This window comes from Trachymyrmex cornetzi, unplaced genomic scaffold, assembly GCF_001594075.2.
Source record: "Trachymyrmex cornetzi isolate Tcor2-1 unplaced genomic scaffold, Tcor1.1 scaffold166, whole genome shotgun sequence".
Taxonomy (NCBI): domain Eukaryota; kingdom Metazoa; phylum Arthropoda; class Insecta; order Hymenoptera; family Formicidae; genus Trachymyrmex; species Trachymyrmex cornetzi.
Window position 1 is genome coordinate 762,158 of NW_017296266.1, and position 22,340 is coordinate 784,497.

At 32.6% G+C, this 22,340-nt stretch overlaps 1 protein-coding gene across 1 annotated transcript in view; it reads left to right on the forward strand.

The window, feature by feature from the left end:
- Positions 1–17,772, forward strand: part of LOC108759035 (phospholipase B1, membrane-associated) — a 35,417-nt gene extending 17,645 nt beyond the window's left edge. Inside the window, exons 4-8 of the mRNA XM_018504291.1 lie at positions 3,276–3,452; positions 3,559–3,718; positions 7,559–7,718; positions 8,400–8,551; positions 17,585–17,772. Coding sequence (XP_018359793.1) covers positions 3,276–3,452; positions 3,559–3,718; positions 7,559–7,718; positions 8,400–8,551; positions 17,585–17,772 — 837 coding nt within the window. The remainder of the gene's footprint in view (positions 1–3,275; positions 3,453–3,558; positions 3,719–7,558; positions 7,719–8,399; positions 8,552–17,584) is intronic.
- The last annotated feature ends 4,568 nt before the right edge of the window (positions 17,773–22,340 follow it).

The following is a 22,340-nucleotide window of genomic DNA, read 5'->3' on the forward strand; positions in this document are numbered from 1 at the left end:
GAATCAGTGGATAATCACTGATTACCCAATACTTAGCACTGGATAATCAATGTTCAACCAAAAAAGGAAGAAAGTTTGAGCATTATGTAATTAAAATACTGATATTTGCATGTTAATTTCAGTCTTGCAATACCATATTGAATTTATGCACTAAAAGAAGGTTAGGTTACATAATAAACCCTCTCCACCCTCACCCAGACCGGGAAGTCGGTTCACATTAAACAAGCACCCCGGGGAGTCCAAAATCCTACTTAGATCTCCCGGAGTGGATGTGCCGCCCGCGGGCGATAGACTCGAAATGAAAGCTGCACGTGCCAGGTGCCCCCTTCCAACTAAGAACCAGCGAAGGATACCGGCGAGGGTTTTAATGGGTGCGAGTCGGCCACCCGTTCCCGCGAGAGATGGTTTTTATCTCTTAGACTTTTTTGATAAAATCAATAGCTTTTGAGATAAAAAATGTTATTTTGAAAAATAACACCTTTATAATTTTTTTTCTCACAAATTGATCATCTAATCAGTATGAATAAAAAAATATTCGGCCAATCTTAAACTACAACGAGAATTTTATTTTATTTTGATCTATATACTGTTATTGATAGTGAAAACTTTATTATAAGGAAGCTTTGAGGGCGCGCCTTCCTGTGACGGAAAATCTCATTGTTCGGCTATAATATACTCTTGTTTGGTTTTAGATTTGAAATGTTGTTCGGTTTGTAGATGTTCTAGTAAATGCATAAATAAAGATGATAATAATAATAATAAAGATGATCTCAATGTGAATAAAAGAGCAATAAAAATATTTAAAATTTGTCCCAGTCGGAAATGACAATGGAATCGACATCAAATCAATGTCGATTTGACGTCGAAAATCATCAAATTTTACGTCGAAATCATCAAATTCGATGTTGAAATCATCAAATTCGATGTCAAATCGACGCTTCAAATAAGCGTTACGACCAGCCGCGATATCAGTTCACATTTCAACGTTGAAACCGTTCACGCGCCACAGACGCGCTTTCAGAGCTTCATTATGATAAAGTTTTCACTGTCAATAATACAGATCAGAATGAAATACAATCTTCAGAATAAAATAAAGTTATAGTTTAAGATTGGCTGAATATTTTCGTTTTTTTTTCATCTGATTGGATGATTAGTTTATGAGAAAAAAAATCATAGTCATTTTTCAAGTTTAGACATATTTTATCTCAAAAACTATTGAGTTTATTAAAAAAGTTTAACAGACAAACATGTTTATTTTGATTCAATTAAGTTTACAGAATTTTTTCGGAATTTTTATTTGAAGTTTAGATTTTTTTTACCAAAAAATTATTCTTAACTATTCAACGATCACGTAAAAAAAATTAAGTGTTTATAGATGTTTTCCGTAGAATAATATGGAGAACCGAATTAAGTCATTTCCAGCCATTAGAACGTTGGTTGATGCATTTTCTAAATAACTTTTTGGTAAATCGCTCGTCTAAATTATCAAGCCGAAATTCGAGCCGAATCGCGAGCATTTCGGCTAACTTTCATTGTTTTTTGCCAAGCCGCGATCTACAAACTGGACGCACCCTTAGATTTCGAAGTCAGGATGTTCTTCTCCAATCTGTTCCTCTCTTTCCTGGCACTTTACCTTTTATATTTATGTTATGTCATATTACTTCGTTTCTCAATTTATTAATAAAAAAACATCATTAAAACATTTTCTTATTAACTATTACTTATAATAATTACAATACATATATATATGTATATCCTAGTTAATGATGGATTAGCATAGGCGAACAAGGCATTTGCCTGGGGCGGCAAATTTTTGAAGACAGAAAATTTTCACATAGTTGAGATAAATTTTCAATTTGTTAATGTTCTTGCACGAGTTAATTTGTCTAATGTTCTTGCACGAGTTAGATTGAGCATATTCTATCAGAAACGATATTTTAAATATACAGTTAAAAATGTATTATATTTATATTACTTATTAAAGATTATTGAATGTTTTTACCAGCTAATGCGGGGGTATAAATCAGTTTTTTTATCCATTTTCCTCTTTATAAAATTTATAAATTAATGAAGACATCTGGGGAATGTTGATGTCTAGGGGCGGCAAAATACTTAATCCGTCGTGATCCTAGTATAACATATATATGTGCAAAAATACATTTCAGTCAAAATGACCGGTATACGTCTACTAATCCAATTAGCCTATTCGCGCGCCTATTCCCTAATATTAATAATCCTCACTTAATATTAATTCTTTTCTAAGACTTAAAAAAGGATTAAAAGTAAATTAAATCGAGTGAGTTATAATGTTAGTTGGTGAAGCGTTGGTGCCTCATGTTATGTTGAGACTCATGTTATGTTTGTCGACCTGCGATGTTTTCGTTGCAAATTACAGTATGGCTGACAAGAATACGCTCCCCTGTTTGATTCCTCTCGGTAACCACAGTGATGCTTATATACGTTTTCCGATCTGCTCTCACGCCCTCGAATATATCGATTTCCATCCCGTACGGTTACTGTATCCTGTTTACCACAGCAGGACCAGGCATATAGGGGAAGCTCGAGCAGCGTGGACGTGTTAAGGTTGAGAAGAAAAAATGATAAATTGTGGCAAAAGTAAAACTTTTTATGTATGTATGTACGTACATATATACATATATATACAAAAACATTATTACTTTTCACATTTTCGCCATAGGAAAAAGAGTTACATGATTGATACTCAGGTTGGAGAAAAACACACATCTTATGGCTTCGAAACCTAAGAAAATAGTTCCGAAGATCTTCTGCGTCCTTGTTCCACGACGCAAACATCATCAATAATTTCAAAACAAGTAAAACAAAATAACAGATAATTGAGAATTGGCGCTGTAGACGGTGCACAGTTTTTTTTCTATCGTCAATAATGATTGAGCCAACGTTCAGTAACTGAATATGGTACAAGAAGAAGATATAATATATTTTTATTTCAATTTCATCTTATGAAAAAAACATTTACATAAAAATAAAAAAAATATATATAATAATGTCACAATAAATTGAAAGCTGGAAAACGGAAAAATGCAAAATTACCGGAGCGTGATCACAGTCCGGGTGAAAAAGTTAATATGCGTTGACAGAAATGAAAATTATAATCAACAATGTCCTTTTCTAAATGTAATATTATTATTAAATATAATATTATTAATATGTTTTCGTCATGTTATTTTACATACGACATTCCGCATATTTCATGCTCAATAAAAATTTTTATTATACTTTGTTTCGCGTTATAGGTATTTAATCCGAAATTAACTGGATATTCTACCGGCACAGGAGAATTTATTTCGACCGCGGCGAAATTAAATATTGCCTTTCCAGTCGCTGCTACAGAAGACGCGTTGCAACAAGCGAAAATCCTGGTGCAGAGAATTAAAAATGATCCAAAGATAAACGTGAAAAAACATTGGAAGGTAATAATAATCTGATAATCTTTTTATCGCGACGTACGCTTATCAATGGAGAGAAACTTAAAGAAAAATGTCGTTTGATTTTAATTATTTGTATTTCCTTTATCAGCTTATTACGATCCTATTTGGAGCTAATGACATTTGTTCGGCGCAATGTTATGATCCGCAAAAATTCTCGCCGATACATTACATCCTACATTTACGAAGAACACTCGATTTTTTAAAAATCGCGTTGCCCCGCACGCTAGTCAATTTGGTTCCAGCCATAGGTAATAAATTAATTAATAATCAATAATAATAATAATATTTAATTATAATAATTTTGTAAGTACAAACAAAGAAAAATATATATTAATATTGCAATATTACTAAATTTTCTAATAGGCAAATGCGTTTTACAAATTATACACGAAAGAACAATTTTGCAAAAGGATCTTCTTTTGCATAATTTTATGGTGCAGTTCTTTATCAAATTTTCAGACAATTGTACCGAAATTGAAATTGACAAAGCAAAAGTCTATAGGCAGGCTCGATTGTAATGTAACTGCACACTCTCATTTTCACTCCACCCTTACCCATGTTTACCCATCTCACCCTTCTTCACTTCAACCCAGCATCCACGTCCATTCCATTATTTCTATCCCATCAGTATTACATGCGTCCGTTTGATGTCGTATGATGAATTTTTCAAGCGTGATTGCAAAACAGATAAAATCTCTTTGTCCTATAGTTAATCAACAAGCTTGAACATTTGTCATACGGCAAAAGAGGACGCGTGTAATATTAGCCTTAAGCCCTAAAGAGTATTCTATAATGCGTTGTAAACACCCATTGCCAGTTGAAACGTTTGTCGTGGTAGTCAATTGGAAGCGTTATTAGCAGGGTTGGATAAGTTAATTTTTTCTTTCTATTTTATGATTTCAGAGTCTTACAAATAACGGAAATGACAAACATATACTTCATTTAGAGAATATACTCTATATTTTATTTAAAAGATTGAAATCAATATATAATGTAAATAATATAAAAATACAAACAAAACTTTTAAGTAAAATATACAGTATGTTCTAAATGAAGTATATGTTTGAGTCTGAGACTTAACTTAAAAAAATTTAAATAAAAAGTTAATAGTTATTGATAAAATGTAACTAAATAAAGTTAAAAAGTTAAAAGTCTAAAATGTAACTAAGTTAAGTTAAAATTATTTAACTTTTCAACTTTTTAACTTAACTTTTAGCTTTTTAACTTGGCACTACCCAACCCTGGTTAATAGTATTATTTATGATAAAGACCAATCGTTCTATCGTCGCGGAATCCACTTATTGCCACAAAGATGGGAAAAATGTATAGCTAGCAAATATTTTGATTGATGTATTTTTTGCTTTTGATATCGAGATAAATGAGTTTTTTAAACAAAAAAAAACCGCGGAAACTAAGTTTAGTATACATACGAACACGGAATAAGACAATAGCGATAAATTTCCGACGAGTTGGAAGTCTATCGCCTTATAGCTTACTAATCAGCGTCCAGACTTTTCATTCTGTTTACATGTGCAATAACCTTGAAGCGAATGGAAAAATATACTACAGTCTATATACGAAATTAGATTGGTTGGCATTTTTTATTTCTTTCGCGGCATTGTGCAACAGGAGGCGACAATTATATATCGCTTATTTTTATTGCTATTCTTATCGCTGTTGCCTCGCATTGTGTTTAGGGAAAAGACATAGAGAATAGATTGCTCGATCGTATCTAAGTAGTATGGTCGACAAAAATGAGAGAGAGGGGCCATGAAAGACAGCCAATCTTTATTTCTTTCCACTCAACGATATAACGAGAGAGAGAATGAGAGGGAGATTGGCTGTTTTCCAGTCCCTCTCTCTCAGTTTTGTCGACCGTATTATTTAAATACGATCGAGCAGTCCATTCTCTATGGCTTTGTTTCAGGCCGTTACCCTATCATCCCCACCCTATCATCATTTCCCCTTCATACCTACTCCTACCTGTAATCTGCTCCCCCACTTCATACCCGCCAAGGATGGAGCGGTGGTAGAATAGATGAGGGTGGAACGGGATGAGAATGAATGTGTAACCTGTTATTTTGGTCTATTGATTTTTATTTTGACGATTGGTAGCGAGCTTGATTCCCGGGGATCCCCGGGTTGTTATTGTCATGAAAAAAATTTTATTTAAATTCCAACGAAATTTGTAAAATTACGATACGCATATATCCAGCAAAACTCCCGTTGTAATTTTACGGGTTTCGATGGAATTGTTTACAATTTTGGTATGTATCGTCATTCTTAACAAAAGGACCAGGCACTAATTAATCAGATTGGAAAAGTAGCCACCGTTAAAATAGGAATAACATGTGCGAAAGTATACTTTATGAGCTGATATGACAGTATAAAAATTAGCGGTTTTAGAAGGTTGATGTCATTGAGACTTTTGATCAGTACCTCATAAAGTATACTTTCGCACATGTTATTCCTATTTTAACCACTTTTCCATCTGATTAGTGCCTGGTCCTTTTTTATAAAAACAACTCGGGGATCCCTAGGAATCAAGCCCGCTACGCATCGTCAAAATAAAAATCAATAAACCAAAATAACAGGTTACTCGTCATTCTATTACTTGAATATACATATAACGGATCTTCGTAGACCTCGGAATTTTACTCGTCATCTTCGTCTTCGATCGCGACTCGATCCGGTACATGTAGAATTAGTATGATACGAATATAACATTTTATTATTTTAAAATTCATACGGAAAGAACGATTTTGTTAAAAAAATCTAATAATACCGGATCGAGTCGTGACCGAAGAGGAAGATAATGAGAAAAATTTATAATGAGAAAAATTCCGAGGTGTCCGAGGATTCGTTATACACTCAGGGAATAATTGCAGAATTGTTATCGAGGAATTCTGGCTGATTGAGCCGTTGTCGTGCGTGAACGTTTCCTTACTCCGTTTCATGTTTTCCTGATCCTTTGTACATTAGTCGGTTCTATATTTTCCTGATTTTATGTTATATCAAAGAGAAAGTTTTTCTCTTTAATTAAGGCTTTATTATTTTTACATGTCAGGTGTGCACGAGCGCAGTCCGGCGCGAGTATGTGTATACGTGTCCGCCAGATCGCAAGTTCGACCGTCGCTGATGTAACGTTTACAAGCCTTCGTAAAAAATATTAGGTAGCTTATTAACCATTATTGAACGTTTTAAATAATGGTTTTATTTAAAGTTTTAAGTAATGGATAATAAGATGCTTAATATTTTTTACGAAAGCTTGCAAACATTACATCAGCGGCGGTCGAACTCGTGATTTGATGAACACATACACACGCTAATAAAGTTTTGAAGCTTAAAATTTGATTTATGATATTTTTAATAAATTATCCTTTGTTTCAAGAACACTTTAAACTAAACTTATTTATAATATCGGTGACCAATAGGTAACAATGCAGATAAAAGAATTTTAAATGAATGAAAAAAATATGGTGCTTATATTTTTTTAAGGTTATATATTAATTGGTAATATTACTTTTGACTCTCCCGTGGGTACTTTCCCTAAAAAAGCTACGTCGCATTTGCGGGTCATCTTTGTGCCCTGAATCGATAAATACCAGACACAGAGACAATCCGTAAAATACATATACACACTGCGTAGCTTTTTTAATTAATAATATATTCATCATATATGTATATATAAATAATATATATAATAACATATAATATTATTACGTCCGTGCCGACACCGTAAATCGCCACTCGCATAGTACGCATGTTGTCCAGCGACACGTGCCGTTGTTATTAAACAAGATCGGCAGATTTGGACGTGAGCCGTCGCTGCGTTCGGACGTGCTCTCGACCCGCTAATCTATATCCTCGATCGTGTGCCCTGAGCTAGACGTGTATGTATTCTGTGTTTGCTAATAAACTCTTCTCGTTCTTTCCTATATCTTCGTGCTGTTTATTTCCTGCGAGCCGGGAGTGCGTGAACGCGTTTGCGAGGGCGTCTCCGCGACTCGGACACCCGGACGTAACAATATACATATAATATATTCATACTAAATTTTTATCTAATCGCATTTATTATTTTGCGGCAGATGTCACGGTTTCGGTTAGAGTAACGAAAAGTACCATGTGTAATATATTGCACCCTCTTTATTGCGCTTGCATGCATCAGGGTAGTCGACCAGAAATCGAAGCGTCGAAAATGTCATGGCTGTATCAGCAGGCAGCTGAAGCTTTAGTATTCTCAGGAAGGTATAATCGATGTTTAAGGGGTAACGCCACTCTAGAGCTTGAAAAAAGACGTGAAAATATGGAATTTAAAAAAAATAGTGCTTATCTAAAAAAAAAATTCATTTTCCGGTAAAAAAATTTCACCGTAAATTGTTTATAACAAAAGCAGTTGACAAAATATCAAAAAACCCCTACGTACTTCTGTAGTCAATCATATAAAGTTTTAAAAAAATTTTAGTTTTATGTTTCAAATTGAAAATTGTGGGAGAGAAATTTTTCCGTCCCTTCGGCGAAGGTGGTTTTGAGTTTCGTATCATGTAACCGCCGTTTTGTTTAAAAATGTTAATTAAAAAATTTTTTTATTTACTTTAGAACATGTATAATAAACTCCTATAAACAAATTTCCCATTTCCTTTATTGTATCTCCGTAAAAAATTATCAAAAACACATCTTTTTTCGAGCTCCAGAGTGGCGTTACCCCTTAATACGCAATTAAATGTGTCTTGTTTAATTAATAAAATTAGTTTAAAATTTTCAGAATTTATTATCAGAACTTATCATATCCTATATCCATGAGAAGTTTTTTCTATTATTTTCGATATTAGTTTTTTAAATTACGATACGTTATATTCATATTTATTTATGTTCATAAAATATATAGCTAAAAAATTTTAATAAACATACTGTTATTTCGTTTTACAGATATGACAACTCACCGGATTTCACGGTGGTGTTGCAGCCATTTATTAAATTATTTAACGCACCTAATGCAGATCCTAAGTGTGCTCCGCCGATCGACTCCAGTTTGGTCACATATGATTGTTTTCACTTTAGTCAGAAAGGACACGCACTCGGTAAGGCACGATTACCGTTCTCGTTTAAATGCATGATGTTATTTGATCGAAATAACAAATTAAACTGGATAATGTTACATAATGTGTGTTAAATATAATAGACATTATCTGCTATTTATTATATTTTCGATAAACGCTGTAGCAGATAATGTGTAACATTAATACATACACATTAATATATGCACAATACACACAAACAGGCGCACGCACAAACAAATTCTTTCGCCTAGCTCAGAGTAATCGTTATAACATCACGACGTTCTTTCCAATATGAACAGACGTACATCCGATATGACGTTTTCGATTGAAGTGCGTCCGTTGAATTGGAAAGGACATCATAAAGAAAGTGGTTACACCCTCGTCAAGCGAAGGATATTGCCTGATGCGTGCGTATGGGGATGTGTGTGTGTGTGTGTGTGTGTGTGTGTGTTAGTGTGTGTGTATGTGTGTGTGTGTGCGTGCGTGCGTGCGTGCGTGCGTGCGTGTGTACGTAAGTATGTATGTAAGCATGGCGTGCGTGCAGAAAAAAAAGAGATAGTTTTTAAATTATAAATAAAATCGAAAATTATAATTGATAATTCTATTTTCTTTTACATACTAAAATTTACTTTATCTCAGAATAAATTATTATAATTTTATAAACTGTAATTTACATAATTTATCATTAAAATTGTCTTAATAATTTACATATATATATATTTTTTTTAAAATTATTTTTAATTCCATATAAATTATCGGGATAAAGCATATCTATTATCGTTAATACTTAATATATATACACTTTCCGAAGCGGTTAATGAAGCGTAAAACAAATCATGAAATCAGTTATTGTTGCATGATGATCAATTGATGTTATTATTACGATAGCCACTCAAATATTAAGTGTAATCCGAGGTGTAATCTTAATTGCATAATCTGTTAGCCGATGTAAACACAGTGATGTAACAATTGTATTGGCTAAACAAAATGACAATTATTGTGGTAGTGGTAATTAGTGGACAGTAATGGGATAATAAGATTAGACAGTATTGATAGGTTTTATTATTATTGTTCAATTGCCATTAGGCAGATTTAAAAATGAAACTGACGTCATTAGCGGTCTAATATGATTAATTGTAATTTCTAATTTGACTTCGCGATAAGGGCTCTTACAGACGAGCAACTTTGTAGCGCCACAATTGAAAGCGCCGATTCGTTCATACGGAGCTATTTTCTGACTAACGCATTTTCTGACTTCGCAGCGCTCCTCTGTCATGCCACGAATTCAGCCATTTGAACGCATCCATAACGTTTCTGGTCACGCCGCGAATTGGCCCACATGAATATATTCGCGACACTTTTCTGTAACGCCGAAAATAGTTCCGTGTGAACGGGTCGGCGCTTTCAATTGTGGCACTAAAGTTGCTCGTCTGTGGGAGCCCTTATAACTACCACGCTCATTTCGAAGCATTAAATTCTTTGGCATTATTTGCACTCTTTGCTCTTAAGGCCGCAGCACACACTCTTGCATAACGCATAACGCATAGTGCGAATCAACTAATCAGAATCTTTCCCTTCCCCACATTCCATGAAAAACAAGAACTGTGATTGGTTGATTCCTTTATGCACTATGCATTATGCGTTATGCAAGAGTGTGTGCTGCGGTCTTTACTCTTTTCAACATCTAGATATCAAGCGACGCGGTAGCATCGCAACGCTAAGCACATAAAAATATGAAACGGGCGACTCGACTGTTTGATGCGTAAACATCATTCAATATTAATTTTTTTAATTACTTTCTTATTCAAATTTTATTTAAATAAACTTTTTATTATTAAAATTTTTTAAATCTAATTCATTAACTTTTGCTGTTGAATGTAACGTTTTTTTCGCGCAAGTACGTGCGTGTATGCATGTGCGTGCGTGTATGCGTGCGCGTATCTCCCTGTCGGCGCGGCGCTTGGCGTTGCCAAGGTGATGTGAAGCAGCATGGCGAAAATGCTATTCCCACCATGGGAGGTGATGGATATTTGATCCTACCCCTACTTGCGTGTGCATACGCACGATATCAATCCTGATATGCGCCGAAAATATATGCCATGTGTACATTGTGTACACGCACGCACTTAATAATTTACGCACTACAAGAACTTGGAAACAGTCAAAATTCAAATTTTCTTTTTTGATTAGGCGACGCGGTAGCGTCGCGACGACAAGTGCATAAAAATATGAAACAGGCCACTTGACTACTTGATGCGTAAACGTCATTGCGTAAATATGTTCGTGCCGCTAATAAATTCGCGACGAGATACTTACCACTAGGGCCGTGGTCCAATTCATGCTGACAACGCTCATGAACATCGTTTGTCTTCGTTTAACATTTGACAAACAATAAGGATGAAATGATTTTGAAGCGTTGTGAAAGTGAATCGGACCGCGGCCTAGCTTTTTCCGGAGCTTTGGCATCGACAAATTTTCGATTAAAATTACTCAGAAACTAAAACTGCAATAAAAAATCTCACACTTTTATTATATAATGCCAACGGGATTTTACGATTACGATCAATCCGAATAAAATTGATGTAGTCGGTATCGAGATTTGGAGATCGAGTCCCGAAAAGAAACCAGTTCAAATTTTCAACGTACATGTGTAATAATTATTGATGTACGGGGGACAGACAAACAGAGATAGAGTGCGTGAGAGAGAAAGAGGGAGGGGGAGAGAGAGAGAGAGAGAGAGAGAGAGAGAGAGAGATATGTTGGAGGACGCTAAACAATATCGGATGATGACGAACGACGCCAGCCGACGTCCAACAGATGTTTGCCGTCGAGGAAGTCGGTGTCCATACGTATTCGTCGTCAGAGAACCGAGTGTCCAAGTATCGTCTAATGCTCAATTTCTTCACTTCACTAGATAATCTGCGAATAACCTTATCCAGGAGAAGTCCCCTGTTGTAATCTGGGAGATATCTCTTGGATAAAGTTATCTAGAAGTGAAATTGGGCATAAATATTTGTCAACGAAAAACCAAGCGTCCAAGTGTTTTCCTCCGAGGAAGCGAGAATTCAGATCAACAAGGAAATGTCAAGCTGCCATTCTTAAAAGCGAGCGTATGTGTGTAGAGATGGGCGGTACACTGAGAAAAAAATGCTGTTGATTCAATTAAAGTCTATATTACGGGCTATCACTAACATAAGTGATTAATTCATGTATATTTTTATTGACATAAAGGCATAAATTATTGTTCCAATAATCAAGTCTTTATGTCAATAAAATATACGCATGAATTAATCATTTATGTTAGTGACAGCCCGTAATATAGACTTTAATTTAATCAACAGCATTTTTTTCTCAGTGTAGGGATGGAGTGAGAATGGAGTTGCGAATAACTCGCCAATTCCTCTGAAGAAGTGGGTGTCAAGGTTTTGTAATATATCAAGAGATTTGAGATAACAACAAATCACTCTTACCATCCTCACCCTCACTCCTTCCACCCTCTTACTCCATCCCTACCACCAATCCTTACACACATACGCTCGCGTGCGCAATTTTATATGAAAAAGTGGCATAAAAATCGAAGTAAATTTTTTATAATCATGTATTTTTCTTATAATCATCTATTTTAGATTCTACTAGATTTTGACGACTTCTCTCAGGTGTATCATGAAATGCGTAAGTTACCATATCTCTCACGTGCGAGATGTTTGATTATCACGATCCGAATGTTTGTTTCCGCGTGTGAAGCACCGTGTGCAAACAAAAATTGGATGTTTGCTGAAGTGTGATAACAACACAGGGTAGAAAATTCTTTTTCCTCTTTTCTTTGTTTGTATATCCCAAACGTGAGAGGCAAAAGGACTATCGAAAATCAACCCCAAAGAATGAAATGTCTATCACATCCACGTTGTTCCTGCAGATAATTCTGAGAACGGACGAGAAACTAAAATTGTATAGCGAATTCGATTGGATGCACTCGGTGCTCACTGATGCACATTAAAGCCGTCGTATACAAAATAACATAAAGATATGTTTATACATAAACATACACAGAAAAAAAAATTTAAGTAAATATTTTTTATAATAGTTCCAAGTAAATATTTACTAAATGTAAACATATATTTATTTGATACAAGAATCATTAATTTGATTTAAGTATTATTTTATTTTATTGAGCAAATATTTATTTGTAGACATTTCGGTCAAAATTTGATCATCATCAGTACAATAGCGCATCGATGTTACAATTAAATTAACTATGGTTGTCTTCTACGTATATCTTTACTTCGATATTATGATCTCGTTCAATGCACACACACACAAGTTAATATTTGATTATTCATATAGTACAGTCGTCTTGATACAGGATTGTTAAGATACTTTACAAGTAATACAAGTAACTGTGTAAAAGAAGCGAAAAGAAATAGAACAAAAACAGTGAATTAGAAAAAAGAGAAGGAGCAAAGATGAAGTGAGAGATGGCAGCAAGGAAATGAGAGAATGATGAAAAGGGAAGAGAAGAATAAAAGGACATATCGAGATGTGAGAACTAACTCATTTCCAGCTGTCGCATCTCTTATAGTTATAGATGACAAAAGAGCTTATTTTTTGACAAAAACGCTCAGGTTTCAGATGTCCTGATATCAGCAAAGAATGTCACATGAAGGTTTCGGCGTAATTGAAAGGAGCGTTGATAGATAGTTTTACAGAAAGGGATTGCTAGATTGGAGGGATATGCCCGGAATTGCGAGGCTTGACATAAGGATGGAGATAGCAAACGATATAGGATGAAATGCCAGTGGATGACATATGAAGCAACAATGAGATTTATTTTGTAATATTGTTTTCAAATTACCGAAATTTAAGACGTGTGACACTGTTGTGAAACGTCAAGTTACCGAAATTTAAATCTTGCGACAATATCCCGAAATATCAAACTATGTCTTAGCGCCGAGATACTATGTGTCTCTAGATTACCGAAATTAAAAAAACAATGCATCTTGAAAAGTTATAATTTTAAATATTAGAGCATAAGCAATATCAAAAAACAAATTTGTTGAAATATAAATTTTTTGAAATACCATCCGAGAGTGCAATAGAAGGACGCGACATGATTGTCCTTGCACAAATTAAATATGAAGCGTACACAGGCATTCATCAGCCGTTTAAACTTGAGCCTCTGTTGGCCTGTGAGTGCAAGGAGAAAATGAGAAAAGGCGCAAGAAAGTGGAGATAAGAGAGGAAAAGGTGAGAGAGCACGAAAGAGAAAAAGAGGAAGAAAAAGGTGAAAGGGAGGGAGGCAAATAATTTTTACTTTTTATTTTTATATATATTAACTTAATATTTAATAAATTCAAATTATTATTGTTATTATTATTATTATTATATCTCTTTGCAGAAGATTTTTAAAATTTATATTCTTTCAGTTTCAAAAATTTGCAAAAAGCAGTGAAATACCTAAAAACTTTTTAAAAAAGAAAAAAATATATTCCAAGTGCATAAAAAGGATATCGAATATTACATTTTTCTTAGTCCAATAGTTTTTTTTTCGCCAAATTTTTTCTTCACTATAATCCAGTTGACCACTTTCAGTATCAGGAAAACATTACAATCGATGTATGTACACACGACTTATATTGACTTTTAGATATTTTATTATCGTCTGAACAAATTTTCAGTTTTAAATAATGTATAAAATTAAAAACTTTTACACACTCAATACCATTATTAACTTTAATAATAAGGTACTGCAGCTGTGTATTGATTATTATTATTTTATGATTGTAATTTACATAATTTATTATCAGAGCTTTATTATTAGTACGTAGTATTAATACCTTTCTGCTAAGAAAAAGTAGCATTAAATACCATATTAGATATAATACAGACTACATACATATTTCCTTCTTTTTCGTCAGAAACGTAAAAATGGAAAACAAAGTGATTTAATATTACCTTTATAAGATTATAAATTTATTAACATATTGACTTGTAAGAATACACTAAAGAACTATTTTCCAAATAATTGATTGGCCATTATTTAATTATTTCTACGATGTTCAACAGATTTGAATTAGAAGTCATGGAATAACGTAAATACCAGGGAAACATAACAAAATCGATGTATGTATACTCACAAGTATGCCTATATTGGCCATATTGATTCTATTTTACAAAGAATTTCCTCCTTTTGATTATAAATAAAACGACGGAAAGGTAAACTGCAATGTCGTGAAGTATATAAATACAGAGTTGTAATAAAAATAAACTGAAATTAATGGTACAATCTTATGTGTCTTGCGTGATGAGATACTTGGCTAATTGCATTTATTCCGGTTTTGATTAAGAGAAATGTAATATTTAATACCTGTTTTATGCACTTGGCGTATATTTTTTTTTTTTTTTTAAATATATTTATTTCGTATTAAGTACAAAATTTTTTAGAACAAATGTAACGAAGGAAAACGCATTCATGAAATATCTAAAAATTTAATTAGATCTAAAAATAATTTTTTTGGGTTGTCAAAGTAATTACATGTAAGACGCTTAAACTAAGATAACTGGACCCTATATGGTCTAATTTATCCTCGCTATTTATGGAATTACATGGTTAATTTCAATAAATGACACTAACAAGTCGCAGGCTGACTCGATTGCATCAATTTATTACTCAATTTATTCATTTTGTTATTTTAGTAAAACAAAATATTGAAATGTAATATTTCATAGGCGTGTAATTACTTTCTATAATTATTAAGAGATAATTATTAATTTTTCCGCTATAATCATTAATTTCAGTTCATTTTTATTACAACTCTGTATTTATACGTTATAATATTGTATTTAATTTATCTTTCTATCCTTTTATTTATAATCAAGAAAAGGAAACTCTTTGTAAGATAGAATTATATCCACCAATATGGCCAATCTAGGCATACTGAACATGAGTACATTGATTGTTATGTTTCCCTGATACTTGCGTTATTCCAGATCATGACTTTTAATTTAAATTTGCTAAACATCGTTGAAATAAATAAATTATGCGACTCTTAATTATGTACACATAAATATACATGTATGCATAATTAAGAGTCTCAAAGGTTTAATATTAAAATAATAAAAATTAGTCATATATGTATAAAAGTTTTGTCGAATACATAATTTAGCCAAATAGGATAATCAACAATAAATTTAATGATAATATATAAATATAGTTGAGTGTCAAAGATTTTTTACACTGATTTACTACAATTATTGTATGATCTGGTAATAATTAATATAGTAATAATTAATTCAATCTAAATCAATTCATTTTTGTGGTAAGTTTCAATATAAATTACGTCTATATTAACATTTATATTTAGTAAATAATAAACTAAGCCAAAAATGCATTTTCTTGCATTAAATTGTTTAACTCTATTATTTTAGGTATATTAACGACATATTGAATAGGAGCACTGAGAGAACTTATAGAAATGATTAACTCAAATTGAATACAATTTAACATTATGAATTTATCAGTGTAAATCTATTTATGTTATTAGATTTTTTCATTTAATACAAATAAAATTATTTAGAATGGTATTGATAATATTACTGGATTACATTTAATTACTATTTTTTTTATATATTATTTATAACTCTTCTAAACAAATGTATAAATGTCATTCACATAAAAAATAAGTGACATCTGCTTTCATTCTTAAGTAATTACATTAATTATGTTCTTGAGGAATCAATATTAACTCTCGAACAACGGACGTCGTAGTACTCACACGACGGATGCAGAGTTAAATGTGATCCAAGAGTAATATTGTTTTAAAACGTTTAAAAAACAGTTTTTTTATTATAATATGTAGTAAATTATTTCAAATATGTAGAAGGTGAAATAAAAACACATATTTATCATAGATATAAATATCCATTTATTCATTTTCTTCAAAGTTAAAAAGAGTAAACAACTCTAATTCGCGAGTCTCGCGAGACCCTACGTCTCGCCGGCGGAAGGTTGATATGTAAGATCATTTGCAAACATAAATGCATATTCATAAATGCATTTGAATATAATAATATGGACAATGGAGGTAATAATGAGTAATAATTAACCATCATGTAACAATTCTGTTCCAAACAGTATGTTTGTTCAAGATACACATTGTTAAATCTGTATACTAAATTTAATCAGATTTAAGCTGCCATTGCTCCTACTGATTATATCGTTACTTTATCAAAGAATTATAATGCCTATGAGAGCCGAACACTGGATGTCCGCGTGTAAAGAATTTATTCAATTAGTATATAATGTAACAATAGACGTTTCAATTCTACTGCGGATCCTTCTTAATATCGCAATAACAATCAATACAATACAATTAAAAATTGATAAGTCATCCAGCGGACATCCAGTGTTCGGCTCTCATAGGCATTATAATTCTTTGATTTATTCTTTGGAGTCCGTCAATCTTTTTTATCGCGTTATTTTATATTAAAATAAAATTAAACACTTTAAATTGCGTTAAATTTGACACTATATAATATTAAATTTAACCCAATTTAAACTGTTTAATTCCATTGTTTTAGTATAAAATAACGATATTTTGAATAGAGGAGTAGTGAGGCGACTCAAATTAGATTAAATTTGACACTATAAATTTAACAGTGCATACGACGTCTTTAATTTATCTGTTCCTAATGATATATATATATATATATATATATATCTGTACAAAAATTAATTCGTTAATAATCTTAATAATTTTTATTCATTGAGGTTTAAATAGTTAAATATAAATAAATTATTTAACACCGTGGCGTGGGCAATAAAATAATCCCGTGTAGATGATATATGTTGTAAACATGAGCGCGTATTCATTAGCGGGTGTAGTAAGAGATATCATTAAATGCTTCTTAGACGGTGTCAACAAGAGTCATGGTGAAAGAGAACGTCATACCACCCATCATTGATATTGTCGTTTTACGCAAAAATAACGGAATGAATGACGCGCAAAGTATTCTCGTTTTTTCTGCGTGATAAGTTCGTTTCCATTTTATTTTCAGGCGCTAATCTCTTGTGGAATAACATGTTGGAGCCGGTCGGAAATAAGACAGAAAAGGGATTGCCAGGGATACTAGAGAAAATAAACTGCCCTACAGAAAACGCACCCTATATTTTCACAAATATTAATTCGCGGCTTTTCCGAACGACTGGCAGGCAAGATGGAATTCTGTCTAACAAGAGTGATTAATCTACATTCTACATCATGTTACTTACATCTGTTTCGAAACAAATTATTGCGAAAGTTGCGAAAGAACTTAATCACGGTCATCACAGTGAGAGTATTAGGAAGTTCACACATTTATTATTGATTATTTGCGTAAAAAACTTTCAGATAAAAATAATATAAGTTATTACAAGAACGAAAAGAAGGACTTTTAATTTAAAAAGCAATAACGAGAGAATAAAGAGCACAAAAGAGTCAAATATAACGAAGCATTTTAAAACATAAAAAATCAAAAGAAAATATAATATGAATAATATAATATTCTATAATTGATTAAAATATAATTGATAAAAATAATATAAATGACATAAATATAATAACAATATAGTTATAAATGTAAATTAAGAATTTCTATCTATACATATTTGCATGATTGATGTTCGACTAATTAGCGTTTTATTACGTCATAGATAATTTTAAATGTACTTCTCATTTTCTTTGCGTATTTTTCAGAAGAATGTAATTGCAGGATCAAACGACACATGCATTTCGAGATATATTTATAAGCAAATATAATATGATATACAAAAAATTATTAACTAATTAAGTATCTAAAATTAAGTTAAAACTGAGAAAGATTTCGATAAAGAATACATTAACTTTTCCGGATAAATTTATAAAATATGTTATTATGTATATATTTTTTTTACATTGTATGTATTTTTGTACATAGCGTTTTAAACGCATTAAAAAAGATTTATATATATATATATATATGTGCTAAGATAAAAAATGATACAAAATTTATTTATGATTTTTTTTTCGAAACCACACAGTGTAGGATATTCCTACAATAATACAGTAGCATTACTGCTGTATGGGAGGAATCGCATTTCTGATCGTTCACTTAATTTGCATTCTTTTTTTTGAGGAAAACGTAATTTTGGATGGAATACCTCACAAAACTAGTTTGTAAAGTTCACGTAGTCTAGACTTTAAATAGAATGCTTATTACAACAAGCTCTAAAGTCCAGCATACATCTGCGAAATATCCGGTTAAGAAGCTTATTTAGAAAATTATCCATTTTGTGTATACATATTTTTGTAAAGTAACGATGTGTTTTCTTTACCCCAACTGATTCATCTCATTATTCTGTTCATAAAAGTATTAAGGTATGGTTATCAAAAAGTTAATAGTTCACGAGTTATTTAACATTTTATGTCAATATGTGCCAGAATAAAGTGTAAAATATCTCGTAAACTATTTTAAGGAGTCTTGGTTAGTTTGATTTGTTATATGAATCTTTTATCATCAGTGTTAGGTAGATTTTTTTATGTCCTATAACTTTGTTTTTATATATTTTTCACTAGACTTGATCGTTTTCGAGATATTTTAGCGTTTCCAGACTTTTTGAAAACCCTGTATATGTAGATCTTCCTAGTATTCTTATAGTATTTCATGATCCAACTTGTGTTAGATGTAAACAAACTATTAATTTTGAAATCCATCGTTTATTAGAAACGAAATGAATTTCTTTGCAGAGCATTTAAACGATCTATTTTATTATTTTTGGAAGATTTCCCAAGCTTTCCTGGATAAATAAGCTTTTTTTCACGAATGTACGGACTTCCAAAATGACAGCGAAAGGACACCGCGAGCCGGCATCACGTCCAATTACGTTTTCTCTCTCAATCTCTTTTCTCTTTCTGGTTTCTCCTATTTGATTTTCCAACTCATATATAGATTCACAGTACACGTGCAGAATTTCTCTCTCAATTATGTGCCTCGTGCTAAGAACAGAATATCGGAGTGCCCCCACTACTTTCTCCCTTCACGCTCCTTGTCACCACCGCGTTTCCAGTAATACGTAGGTGTACGCTTCGATGCGAGTGTGTACGCGCCGCGCGCCGAATACCAGGGGACACCTCACACCATTCTAGGACATCATCCCGCTCCGGCCGGCGAAAGCGAGTTCGAGAGAGAAGGAGCGAGCGCGCGGCTCCGGGAGGTGAACAAGGACGCAGCAACTGATGGTCGAACGTGTATGCGCGCGATTGGATACTATGCGAACACAAACTCGCGCGCTATATTTTTTTAATTTTATTTAACTTTTGTTTGACACGCATATTCATTTCGTGATTGAGCAACAGACATTTTTAAAACGTTTTTTTAAACATTTATTTAAAATGTTTGTAAAAATGTAAAAATAGTAACTAAATATTATTTAAAAAATAGTTTTTAATTGTGTGCTGATTGGGCACGTGAACGAATCCTTGGTTAGATAATCAACCTACTTTTAGAAAATTGACATACTTTTAATTGCCTGTTAAGCCCAATGTCCACGATGCTAGAAATCGGTCCGAGTTCTCGAATCGAGAAATGTGTAGCTAATCAACTTGCCGGTTTTTCGTAAAAACTGTAAGCTGATTGGTTAAACATTTCTCGATCCGAGGACTTGGATCGAGTTCTAGCATCGTGGACATTGGGCTTAAGTCAGGCTTTCAGTTTTCTTTATTCTCAAGGTCGACCCTGCCTTAAAAATAAAGTTGTCGTTTTCTTCTTCACTTTTTCACGATTACTCAATACTTCGAATGGAGGATTCAAGTTGATGAATTATTTAATCTCTCAATACTTTCAAAGTATCATTGAAAATTCATCAACCTTTCGGAGAGCCACTTTACTTATTTATATTTTCTTATCTTGTGCCAAATGTCGACTCTGCTGGTATCGATATAATATAATATGTACGCCGCCAGCTAACCAATACATCCTTCAATCTAATTACATTTAAGTTGATCCTAATTAACTTGGAACATTTGCACAATCGAAACGAAGTTATAAAATATGCGTACTTTTTACTCACACGACAATCGAATTACATACATACTTTTTCATACACTTTGAACAGAAATTATAGAATTGCTAAAAAAACAATAAATCAAATATATCAAATATATATAAATTGTACCAAACTATAAATCTTCTTATGAACAGAAATAATAAAATCTCAAGATTTCATGAGCTCCTGAAAGCCTTTTAAAAATATATTTAGAACATAAAACAATTTACGAGCGGTTTTACCATAATAATGCAACACGCCGCTCGAGAAAGCAAAACGAGATATTCAAGGCTGTAGCTGTTGCATGATCTTCGAAGAACTTGACCCTGGTTACGAGATACCGCCGATAACTAAGCTCAACCATCTACGTCTGGTGCGCGATTTCGTTACGAAATCGTTGGTCATTCACCTGCTTCAAGTCAAGTGTTTTATTGCTTAGAATGTCCTTCCTACCATTCATGACATATATATTCGATTAATTTATTATTACCGTTTAAGTTTCAAGGATATTTCCCAGACACATTTTCTTATTGTGTAATTCATATTTATAGTTTCGCTATATGAATCCAAATAATATATTATCTAAATTGTTTTATAGACTAAATAATTATTCGCGTGAAAATATGATTAGTTTTCTTATAGAGTAGAAGCGAAGATAACACACGATAAGCTGTAAACAAGAGCACGTAAAGCGATAGCATGTAAAAAGAGCAGGATCTGTTATATTACGCGTTATGTAACCTCTCGAGACTTCTTAAAGTTCACAGAGTTATCATCATTACGCATAAAAAGAATAGAGAATAATAATTATTTTTTATCTGTAATAGGTCAATAACGTTCAATCTATTATATAATTTCTTAGAATATAAGGCAATTCTAAGATTATATTCTATGTGATAATCGAAAGTTTGCGTTCTGATTACGTATAAAAATATACTACTAGTGTCACTAGTGCAGTAAGTAAATTCGACAAATAGTGTCCTTAGTAGTGTGGAGAATAGTGGGTGGAGAAAATTTCATTAAAATTTCATCAATAAAACTTCTACACTACTAAGGACAGAAAAGGATACTACTTGTCAAATTTATTTATTGCACTAGTAACACTAGTAGTATATTTTTATACGGGATTTATCTAAAATTATTTTTTTTATTTTCGCAATTTGAAATTAAGTTATTGCTTATTTATAATTACTAATAAAAATTGAAAACTTTTCAAAGCAGATTTTTGCTAAAAGATATCAATTGCAATTAGATCAAGGCATGAGATTTATAACGTATTTTTTTTAATCTGCTTGTAGTGCAGTAATATTATATAATATTATGTGCATTGCGGCAAGGCGTTAATATAAGTAGATGTAATCACGACCCCATCTTCGAGATCGTCCGGAAGAAATACTCCTATAGCCAGGCCCGTACCTCGGCCCGTACTGAGGAATTATGATACTCGGGGCAAGGGATCAAAAAGTCGCCTCCATCCCGGGTTCTATAGCTTCGATCGCGTTTGCTCTTTCACTACGCGAGATCACGATGAAGGCGGGGGATCCCATTTGTTTTTTTTTTGCTTTCTTATATCTTTTTTTTGTACATTTCAGTTTTTTATAATTTTTTTATATTTTTATTTATTTTTTATATTTTTTAAAATTAAGAGGACTCTTTAAGATTTTTTAAATTATAAAAAATCTGAACGCGCCAGACGCGCGTCGTGTCGGTCTATATTTCGATGTTCATCGACATTATGGCGCCCCCCTTCCC